Below are 12,333 nucleotides of genomic sequence, written 5' to 3' on the forward strand. Positions count from 1 at the left end.
TTGAAAAAAACTACTCATACGTGATTAGTTTGCCCCTTGTATTAAGAACCTTTGGGTAAAAAAAAGTTAATTATAAATCTGATCATTATTATAATTAATTGCTGATTAACTATAATAATTATGGACAAAAAAATCTGATCAGTGCAATCTTAAAAAACAGGCAAAAACATACAACACAAGCATAGAATCAATAAATAAGTTACTGAATCAGTTATTGGGAAGTAGTTACTATCTTTGAGAGAGTAAGATTTTTAAAACTTGTCTTTTAGGATTTAATGGACTGTAAATCATCAATTCATGGATATATAAATGTGGATAACAGAACATCAGAGCATTTAATCAGTAAATCTGGAACATCACTGACAGACTGTAAAAGCTGAGTTTGTGTTATGTTTTGCTTTTTTAAGTTCCTTTCATTCATAAAGTACATTTGTGGTGGTTCCCAGAAAATTTTTTCTCTATACTTAACCTTTTGTATGTGATTTATCACCATTTATTCTAATATTATCCCCTGTATTTCACATTTGCAAGTGAAATTGAGGTATTTTCCTATATTTAATTTACTGATCATATAGATGTTCATAAAAGCTCAGAGTAAAGTTGAAGGTTATTATATCAAAACAGAAAACTTAAGAAAAAATGACTTTTTTCTGCTAAAATACATCATTAACTGAACATAAAACAACTGTCTCCATCCACTGTCATTGATCCAACTCCAAGGGTTTTACTGGTGAATCAATGTTGTAGAAGATGATGGTGTTTCCACGGTAACTACGGAGCCTCTGGATGTCCAAACGGGTCATATCTGATGACCATGAAAAGATAACAAACTGTATTTTACACCAATTATTTACATGCACTGATAGGATTTAGTAGTTCAACAGTTATTTAACATTTACATCAGTGAATGATTTTGGTCGTCAGTGGATGTTTGGGTCTTTATGGGTTAATCCACACGTTACATATTGTACCTTTAAGCAGCACCAACACATGTATAAATAAAATACAAAACATAACACGGACTGCATCTGTGCAACTAAAACTAAATTAATGGAACATGCCATCCCATGTAACATACTCAGGGCTCCTCTGTGATGCAGTGCGACTTGGATGATAAAAAAAGACAGTGCATTAAAAAGCTGAATCTGTAACGAACACTCCAAGCTGACCTCCTCATTCTGAGCTCTGCCATCGCACCACTTGATCTGAAGAGCTCCCAATAAACAACCTGATGAGTAATACTCCTGCCTGTTACGTAACCTACACAATTCAGAGGAAATACTAATATGGCTACTTGCCATGTGCGCGTCCAAACACTGATATCCAGGAAACTAATTGAACACAAGTAGGGAAACAACACAAATAGGCAGCAGAAACGCATTAACGCTATAATCTAAAGGAGTAGCTCGGTGATTTAGTCTATGCCAACCAGTCACTTTGTTCATTTTCTGCCTCACAGATCATACTGATTGTCATGGGCACCAGATTTTCCATTACACTGACTCCACATCTATCATGACTGTTGTTTATCTGCCTCTCACACCCAGCAGAAAATGAGACCATTCATCTAAAGGGAAGCTGTCCGGCTAACGCACTTCTCCTTTATGGCTGTTTAGTGAGGTAGTCCAGGGTTAGGAATAAAATATTAATACAGATTACCTTTATGACACAGGGGAGCTCAGTGTGTAATAAATCCTTCTGAAGGATCTGAAGCCGTTTGGTGGATGTTTGAAGTCTGGCCGTTGGATTTAGTCTGGACACATCGATGAATACAGGGGTTGTGTTTTGACAAGAACCCACTGATGCGATACATCTCATGATATGACATAGAATGAATTAGTTTAGATGCTATCGAGTTGAAAAGAGCTGTGGAATTTCAATATTTAACCCATAAAGACCCAGTGCTATTTTTGTGGTAGTTCCCAAATTAATTATTCTCTATATTTAATTTTTCTTTAGTGATTTTTCATAATTTATTATAATATTATTCTCTGTATTTTGCATTTTTTTCTGTGAAAATCATGTGTTTTCCTATATTTAATTCACTGATCATGTAGATTTTCAGAAAAAGCTCAGATTAAAATTGAAGGTTATTATATCAGAAAAAGAGAAAACTGAAGAAAAAGCAACTTTTTCAGCAAAGATATTGCTAACTGAACATAAAAACAAGTGTGTCCTTCCACTGTCATTGATCCAACTCCATGGGTTTTACCGGTGAATCAATGTTGTAGAAGTTGGCGGTGTTTCCACAGTAACTTCAGAGCCTCTGAACATCCAAATGGGTCATATCTGATGACCATGAAAAGATGACAAACTGTATTTTACACCAATTATTTACATGTATTGATAGGATTAGTGGATCAACAGTTATTAAACATTTACATCAGTAGATGGTTTTGGTCGCCAGTGGATGCTTGGGTCTTTATGGGTTAAAGAGTACATCTCTTTGGCGTCAACTTCCAGACATTTTATTCACGGTAGTATTTTAACAGACACCTTCAGGTAGGAGTAAGTGAGCTTATTTTACAGCTGTTGATGTTTTTTGAATCGAAAACATCCATGGAAATAAAAGTGAAGACTCCAAACTGTTGCAGGCTACCTGCGATTTTGAAGAAGATATTTAAGACATTTTTAAGCCATATGTGGCCAAATTTCAGACTTTCCATTCACATAAATAACAGACCTTATAGTTATTGTCTTGAACTAGTCTGAACCATGTTTCAATCCAGCTAATGTTGCATTTCCATTTATCCATGACTAATGTTTCTGCTACTGACGTTCAAGCTGTTAAAGCTCATACCTGAATTTCTCCACCCATGAATGACTGTTGGAGTCATTATACACCAACATGCACAAAAAATACACTAAAATATACAAAAAGACATTCTAAAATACATATAAAAGATACTCAAATACACCAAAAAAGACACAAAAATACATTAAAGTACACCGCAAATACACTAAATACGCAAACAGTGTGTATCTGAATGTGTGATGAATCTGAAACTAGAAGTTTTTAAGACACTTGTTTTATGTTCAATTAATGATATATTTCACCGAAAAACCACTAAGGTTTATTTTTACTTTATCCCAATATTTCAGTCAAGGTTTTGTACATTTATTTAACATCATATCTTCCATGTTCAACTTTTATAAATAAAAGGAAATTATAATTCATTTCATTCTATTTTTCATTAAATAAAGAAATTTAACAAAATTACAACTAAGTCACAAAATCAGGTATTGCTGTGTTTTTCTTTCAAAATATCCCAATAAATGAACCCTCTTCAAAGGTGTATGTGCAGAAATTAGCTATTACTGTATTCAGGCACGTAAATAAAACTATTGTGCTGTTCTTCTGTCTAAGATTGTCTTGATTGTTGGTTTTGTATTATTATTTTCGTTTTACTTGTTCACATGTATGTTAAATTTCATTGCATGTTCTAATAAATCACTAAAATCAAATCAAATCAAATAGATTTACATATTGGTGGCATAAAGGTAATATATTTCTGTGACATTACATTTCAACATTGTTGCAGCTCAGGTCACAGATTTGTGCTTATAGTGTTTTAGTTACTATAGTCTTTTTCTTTCAACACAGCTCACTGAATCAAAATCAAGAACTGCCTCATTTATGTTTCGTGTAAAACATAATATATCAATTCTCCAGCGTATGGGTGTTTTCATACTGAACGTCGGTGTTTAGAGGCGTTTAAGAGCCTGTTTGTTGCGTGAACTGGGACATTTTGTCCTCAGTCAATGTTCATAAACACCTACTCCTATGGGGTGTTTGCATCCAGGCTTTTCGTGTCTCTAAATTTTTATTTATTTATCTTTGCTCATTTTGCTTTTGCTGAATAGGATTAAGAAAAACTCATGATGCAGGCAAAGAACTAATGTCCCGTGAGACACATAAAAAATGATGTTTTGGCAGCGAAACAAACAAATGAGACACACTCTTTCATGTCTCATATCCATTTCCGAGCAGAATATTTCAGCTACAGCGAATGAGACTGTATGAAGCGCTGCCACTGTTGCTAAGCGACAAATTACTTTAGCTGTATAGGACGTCGCTAAACACACACCTTTCCATTATAAAAACAATGTCTTTATTCTTCATTCCTTCATTGCGTCCTTCAATCCTTTCCTGACTTGCTGCTGTGAAACGACCAATCAAAACGCCGCCAGCGGAGCCAGATGACACTCTTAACGAGCGGCTGTTCCCTGAGCGCCTCCGTCGAGCACAGCATAGCAACAAGTCAAACAGCACGTGAACCAATGTTTAATAAGCAGAAAAAACACACACTTTTGGTCTGACAGCTCCGTTTTGGCTGCACTCTGTGAAGGTGAAAACAAGGTTGTGGCTCCTTCACATATCTGATGTGAAAGCTTGCCTCGGCGTCCTGCGAGGGTCCATTTTGCCAACAGTCATGGATGTGTGCGTCTCCATGACAACTGCACGGCTGTAGAGGGCTGTGTGATGTGAGGTGCACCAGTGTGAACAAAAAGACACCTTTGTGGGTTGACGTCATGCAGCCACAGATACAGATTCAATCAGCACCATCTCAACTGTGTCCATCTCATGTCAGTCTGACATTCAATGTGTGGTATCTGTATTCGATTGGGAAACAATGGCCCCATTATCACAATTTAATTAAGTCAACATTTCCAGTTGAGAGGCCTGATGTTAACCATGGGCCACTATCACCACACAGCTGGAAATTCACCAATTCCTGAATCTATCTATCTGTAATGACACTGCTGTGCATTACCATTCAACTGATGCAAAACGAGCACACAACAGAACATTTAATTTAAACATTATTGCAATTTGCAGAAGGTAAAAAGTGTTTATCATGATATAATTGTGTTTTATAATGTCTTCATGAGGCTTTTTGTTTTTATTCTGTTCCAATTATCCAATAAAACACTGAATGTTTGATTGTTTTGTTGTTTAACTTATATTTTTTTTCTGCTGCATATTCTGTTATTTTGAATGTTCAACCTCTAGTTTGTCATGTTCTAATCTTGAAGAACCACAAATACTTGCCAATTTCATCTTCAAACTACAATCATTTTATTTTTCCATTAAGTAAATAAATTAACCAAAAAAACATTGACAAATTCAGATACAGGTTTATTTTAGTGCGTTTAAGTGTGTTTTGTGTCTGTTTCTCCCAGCTGCATGTGTCTCAATGTTCCACATGTGAGATGCCTTGAACTAAAAATATATTCTCCAGGTGTAAGGGCTTGTTTGTTACACACAACAGCAAAAAATTAAAGCTGCAGGGCTTGATAGTTTTTGTTGTCACTGGGCAAAAACTCCCTAAGTTATCATCTCTATATTCAGGCTGTAGAACATGTGTATCTGTGACACACACAGGTGTTTTCAGACAGGTGGGAGAGCTTAAATATGTGATTGACAGCTGTAATTACCAATCGCTGATCAGATTCAGTCAGACGTGACCCTACTGCTCTACTCTGTGACACAACACCACCTTCAATTTCGCAGCGTGAAACACTATCACGTTGATCAGTCTTTTTTTTTTTTTTTTAATCAAATTCTACATTTTTTTCCCCCGCATGATTTAATCTGCTGCCACTTTAAAAGATTTCACAGACATAATTTTCATGGGAACATTATTTTTTGCATTTAATTTTCACTGAAAATATATAAAAGGTCATTTTTTTTGTATCACTACAATGCAGCTCTCATTTTACTATGATCAAAAAATTGCAGCTCTTGGCTTTGGAGAATATTTCAGTTACCTGTTCAGTCCTCGTCTGCGCCACATGAGAATCCGGTGGATACTAGTGAAGCGACAGCACTGTGTCAACAAAGAACTATGCTCCTCTGAACAGGCCTCGCAAAGGGGCAAGAAGAAGATCATGTCTTTTTTTTTTCTTTCCCCCAAACAGTATGCAGTCAGTGAATATGTGAATGGCTTCCCCGCTTCCTATAGCAGTGTTTTCCATTTCAACAGCCATTAATCAGTGCTATTGCTTTTGTCACCATGGAAACTGGACTTGCTGCATCTCTCGCAGGTCTGTGGGTTTTCACAATAGCCAGACTGACGGCTCCCGTGGCTGCAGCAGGTCAGCGAGCCCACCGAGCACAAAACCAGCCCACTGCAAGACACAAAACCACCTCTGTCTGTCTGTCTGTCCTCCCTCAGTCCTGCACATCATCACCATCACCACAACATGCTCGCCTCGCCCCCTTCCACAGTCATCATTACAGACTGAGAGATTACATAACTAAAGCTACGTCTGGGCACCTCAAGACAAAGCTACTTTACACTTTAATGAAATCATAATATTATCTCTCGTGTTTTATTTATGACTCTAGCAGCTTCTGTGAGGAGCCTGCTCGCAGATTTATAGTCCAAATTCTACTACAGGCACAGAGGGAGTTTCTCCGTAGTTTCTAAATGCTGCTGGATGATAAACGCCAATACTGCTGCGTGACCTGCACTGCCCTGTGGATTAGTCAGAGGGCCACACAGTATCATAGAGAGCAAAAACTCGGTGACAGAAACACTCACATCACTTCTGTATCTGACAGACAAAAGACTGCACAGCTCTAAAAATAAATAGCGACAGCGGTCTGCAGGCTATTAGAACAGCTTCTCGCACTTCAAAAACATTTAAATGAGAAGCACCAGCAGATTTCTTTGTCAAGTGCATAAATTTATCTTTGACAGGTGTTGAATCAATAATATAGATCAAAGCGAGTCAGTCAGAGGGAGAGAAATTGAGTGTAGGACTCCTGAGCAGCATCTTCATTGAGGCTAATGTAGTTTCTGATTTGATGTCAATGCAGAGAACCCTATGTTGCTCCAAGAGAACCCATAATGCATTTTTGGAGCGCTCAGAGCTGAAAAATAATGTCAACAGATGACAGAAGAAAGAGACAAAGATCTACACACACAAAGGATGGAGATGGCAAACAGAAGCAGATGGAAGCATCAGAAGAAGAAGACGAGAGAAGGATTAAGTTGGCACTCCTTGTACTCACAGTTGTCTTGGTCTCCTTGACCTCCTTGATCTGCCTCTTGGCCGGCGAAACAGAGCCGGGGGGCTGCGGGGCAAGACAGGAGGGATCGTCAAAACTCTCCTCAGTGTCAAAGCTGGCTTCCATCATCATCCCTCTCACCTCCTCCTGCTGCTTCTCTATTCTGGGAAAGCCTCGCTCTCTCTCCCTCCACACACCGAAGCTGCCTTCAGTTCAGTCTCAAGCAAACAGAGTGGAGTGGAGAGTGGAGTCGCGTTGCAGGGGGAGGGGGAGGAGGGTGGCAGTGGGGGTGGGGGTAGGGGGCGCTGAGAAGGTAGTGTTAGGGTGAGGAGGAGGGGTTGTAGGGGGAATCGGTGGCGGCTGTGGGAGCGTGACGAAGTCTAGCCTCCGGTTAAGCTGCTGTCACACGAGTTTTAAGGTTGAAGGTTGCAAAGAGATGGATGCAGCCTGCGAGAGGCTCTGCACCCCCCACCTCCCCCCACCAACCCAGAGATGTCCACGCAGAGAGAGGGAGAACAGAGACCACCGAGCCAGTTCATGGATGGAGAAGCAGAGAGGGGAGGATGTGAGACAGAGCATGCAAGAGGGAAGAAAAAAAAAGAGTAAGAAGGAAAGGAGGAGGTGGAGGAGGAGGGTGTTTATTTACACGCCACACCTACGCTGTCACTCCCCAGAGAGTCAGATAGTGAGGGAGGAGGGGGCAGTGGAGGCAGTGGGGGCTGGTTTGATGGAAATGGTTCAATGATGATCTTTAAAAGACTAATTACTACAGGGAGGAGGAGGAGGAGGAGAAAGAGAGCAGGAGGGAAAGCTGGCAGCCAATCAGATGCTGCCTCTCATATTGTGTGTTTATGTGATGTTTGGGGAATTGTGTGTTTAAAGGGTTAAAAAGGTGTGCTGACGAGGCAAGTTCAGGGAAACATTGAAATCTTTGCTTTTTTTCTTTGTGTTCCTGAAGTGTCTCTCTGTGTTTACATTAGGTATGCTCATGCAGATATTTTTCCCATATGGCCATGCTTCACGAGAGGCGTCAAAAACACGAGCCCTGCGCAGCGCAGCAGCAAACACAACACACGTGATCCCTGCAGGGGCAGCAGCCCTCACACCTTCCACAACACCCACCTGCACTGGTCCGACAACACCATCGCAGCCTCAGCAAACCCACTTAACACACACATCAACCAACATTAACAACTCGTGTTCTCACCTTTGCTGAACAAAACATGGCGCCGGGCGCTCCGACCAGCCCGATCCCAGTCACGGCTGCCTGAGACCCGGCAGGTTTTTGCGATGCAGCCCCCGGTACTCCCAGCTTGAGGTTTGACTTGTCTTGGCTGGCCTCCTTTTCGAAGCCGGCAAAATTCTGACATGGGTAGTCCAAATCTCAGCCACCCATATGGCCCAACTGTCTCTCCATCTCCTCTCCTGTGTGATCGTGACACTGTATGCCCTCATCTGACTCGTAATTAGTCACGTGGGTTGGCATGTAATCGATGCTGGCCCTGGTTTACAAGGGCTACACGAGCGGACCTGGTTTTAGTCGACAGAGTTTGGATGCTGCAGTACACTTTTACAAACACTGAAACCATATAAAGCTTATACAGGGCAAAGTGTTAAGTGTTGGTATCTTAACCCATAAAGACCCAGTGCTACTTTTGTTTCAGGTCCCAAATAATTTTTTCTCCAGATTGAATGTCATTTATCACCATTTATTCTAATATGATCATCTGTATTTTGCATTTTTTAAGTGAAAATCAGCTATTTTCCTATATTTAATTCACTGATTATGTAGATGTTCATAAAACCCCAGATTAAAATTGAGGGTTATTACATCAAAAACAAGAGAAAACTAAAGAAAAAGTGACTTTTTCAGCAAATATATCAATAACTGAACATAAACCAAGTGTGTCCATCCACTGTTATTGATCCAACTCCATTGGTTCTACTGGTGAATCAATGTTGTAGAAGATGACGGTGTTTCCGTGTTCACGACGGAGCCTCTGAATGTCCAAATGGTTCATATCTAATGGTGAGATGATAAACTGCATTTTACCTTAGTTATTTACATGTATTGATAGGATTAGTGGATCAACAGTTATTAAATATTTTAGATCAGTAGATCCTTTTGGACATCTAAGCCTGAATTATCCTTAAAACCGATAACTAATCCTTAAATCTGACCCTCAAAGGGCTTAATACAATAAATTCTGTTACTAACTTTGTTTTGGAAATCTTTGTATTTAATTGGTAAACTGCATTTTACATCAATTATTTACATGTATTAATAGGATTAGTGGATCTACAGGTAGTAAACATTTTAGACCAGTGGATGGTTTTGGTTGGTGGTGGCTGTTTTTATAGGTTTTTATGGGTTAATGATAAGCTAAAAAAAAAAATAAGACCAATATAATGAGGGCTGCAAACACAGTAGACGTGTTGACAAATCAAAATATCTAGACCTGTACTTCTACCTGTCCTGAAACTGAAGACCTGTTTTTAATGGGTCTTCAATTTGGAGAGTAAAACAAATAACAATACAGTGATATGTCAGTTCATTCATTCAGATATCCATTCATTTTCCAAATTGCTTAATCCTGTGAGGAGTCGCGGGGGTGCTGGAGTCTATCCCAGCCTTCAACAGGCAAAGGCGGGGTACTGTACAGCGTGGACGTGATGCCAGTTCAACACAGACCTGACATATACAGACAAACAACCATTTGAGATGCAGAGGAGAAACGTCCATGTGTTTTATGTGGGGAGGTGTTCAGTAATAAAACCCTAAGAATGAACAAATTGGAACGTCGCCTGATGAAACAGTCTCAGTGTGGGAGAAAATCACAAGAAGACACTTTCAAGAGAGTATTTTGAGAAGAGAAAGTTGTGTATTCTTGAATTTATAACAACTGAATTTTTACTTTTCATGTGTTTTTGAGTTGGTGACTAGTGTCTTGATAACTAGAAATAGTATTTGTCAGTTTTAGTCCTGTTTGCAGACATTATTTGGGTTCTGGGAGGCTGTAGGCAGGGATGTAAAACATGAGGCCCGTGGGCCAAAACCGGCTCGCCAAAGGTTGGAATGGCAGGCTGGTTTTGGCAAGATGAATTTACAAAGTGCAAAAATTACACTGAAAATATTAATTGTCAAGGATGTCAAATTCATTTTAGTTCAGAGGTCACATTCAGACCAGTTGTGATCTCAAGTAAAATCAGAATAATCTATAAGTAATGACTCCAAATTTTCTTCTTGGTTTAATTTGAAAAAAATAGTCACACATTATGCCTATAAATCATGACAACTTCAAATTTTTCTCTTTGTTTTAGTGAAAAAAACCTATTAAACTATGAAAATATTTACATTAACAAATTAACCTTTGAAAGCAAAATGTGACTAACCGGAACAAATAGGAATGACCTGAAATGTCTAAAGAAAATTAAGTGCAATTTTAACATGTCTTTGTAGATCCAATCTGTAATACACATATATGAATGATAAGTTGAGGCAAAATATTGTTAACCCTTTAATACATGAATTGTGAGAACCTTAGTCAAGATTTATTTTTTGACTGTTTTTATTCCTCCTTAGCCATGAAAAATACAATGTGATTGAGGTTTGTTTTTTTTTCCTATGGAGTTACAAAAATATCCAGGCATTTAATTTTTGAAGTAAAGAAAATGGTTTAAAACCCAATATCAGAAAGTGATATGAAAATAATGAAATAAAAACATTTTTAATGCTACTAATCTGATGTCTTCTCACATTTTAACATATTCTAATGCTAGTAATTACTCACTTCATGGAGATAATATACAAAAAAAAAACCTTTTTGTCTAACAAATAACAATTGATTTGCAGTCAAACATGTTGTGCAGATCAGGTTTATCAAGAACAGCAAAGTTACATTAATGGAATGAATGTCACTGTATGGGATGATGCATAAGTGTCCACTGTGTTGGCTGATATGGAACTAAAACAACAAAATCCATGAATATACAAGAGAACAGCTGGAGAATAACTGTCCACTGGAGTGACCACTATCCATGAAAGGGTTAAAATTGCACTTTATTTTCTAAAGAAATATAAGTTTGTTCAGGTTATTTACATCTTTTTTGTTTGGATAGTTTGTAAATATAAATACTTTCATAATTTAATGTTGTTTGCACTAAAAAAAAGAAAAAATTTGGAGTTGTCATTATTTACAGGCTATTATGTTATTATTTTACTGGTCCAGGTCCATTTGAGGTCAAATTAGGCTGAATATGGCCCCTGAAAGAAAATGAGTTTGACATCCCGGCTGTAACATCTGTTTATTCTACATCATGCATTACTACTACTACAGTTAAATTTGTTCTTGCCACATGAGTGATTCATTCACTGCTTTACCTCAGTCTAAACTGTGGCTGACACAGCCGGTGGCACAGCTTCAGGTTTACATGGTTCATTTCTGAGGTTTCGAGCATTTGCTGAATCTGATGTGGTGTGATGTAAGTCCATTACACATAGCTTCTTATACCCAGCTGCCCCCGTGGTTCCAACTGTGTTGCCATGGTAATACTACGTGACTCCTGTAGCAACGTACACATGCTGTATGTCCATGTAACCAGAGGAATGTCAGCTAAAAGCTCAACTAAGCCAGTTTCTGGAAAGCAGCACACAACTTGAACAAACAGCACTTAAATTTACAAATATATAAACCAAACTAACAGTCTGAGACCAGCGTATGCCATGAATAACTTAATAAAACAACAGACCAATGAGACAAACTCCGCTGTGCTAAGCTAACACTAAGCAGATCCAACAGTACAAGTATTATTTCTACCAATAAAACTCACTGAACGAGACAAAGATGAGCAAAAATAAAGGTCATATAATGAAGAGATGATGATGAATGTTGTCTTACCTTCACTGTTTTCTGATCATAAGTAAGAAAGTTAGAAAAAGTTCAGATACAAATAAGAAAATGCTCTCCATGAGGCCCTCTGTTTGGACGATGGAAGAACCGCCAGTAAGATAGATAGACAGATAAATAGATAGATAGATAGATAGATAGATAGATAGATAGATAGATAGATAGATAGATAGATAGATAGATAGATAGACACTTTATTCATCCCATAAGGAAATTTACAAATGCAGATGTTGTTGAAATTCACATGGGAGTTTTGTATCATTTTACATCCTGGGTCCTTGGAGACACCAAATATCTCTTTTGGGTCATGAGCCGACAAAGTCTGGGGACCGTTGTTCTACTTGCACTGTGTTTAGAAGGATTTATGTTTTGTTTTGTGGGTCACATAGATAGTGGGGCTGAAAAGAG

The 12,333-nt window shown here is 38.4% G+C and overlaps 1 protein-coding gene across 1 annotated transcript in view; it reads right to left on the reverse strand.

Moving 5' to 3' along the window:
• LOC115424507 (growth arrest-specific protein 7) overlaps positions 1–7,299 on the reverse strand; it is a 31,404-nt gene extending 24,105 nt beyond the window's left edge. Inside the window, exon 1 of the mRNA XM_030141819.1 lies at positions 7,022–7,299. Coding sequence (XP_029997679.1) covers positions 7,022–7,150 — 129 coding nt within the window. The 5' untranslated portion in view covers positions 7,151–7,299. The remainder of the gene's footprint in view (positions 1–7,021) is intronic.
• Positions 7,300–12,333: the final 5,034 nt, after the last annotated feature.

Source organism: Sphaeramia orbicularis, chromosome 8 (genome assembly GCF_902148855.1).
Source record: "Sphaeramia orbicularis chromosome 8, fSphaOr1.1, whole genome shotgun sequence".
Lineage (NCBI taxonomy): Eukaryota > Metazoa > Chordata > Actinopteri > Kurtiformes > Apogonidae > Sphaeramia > Sphaeramia orbicularis.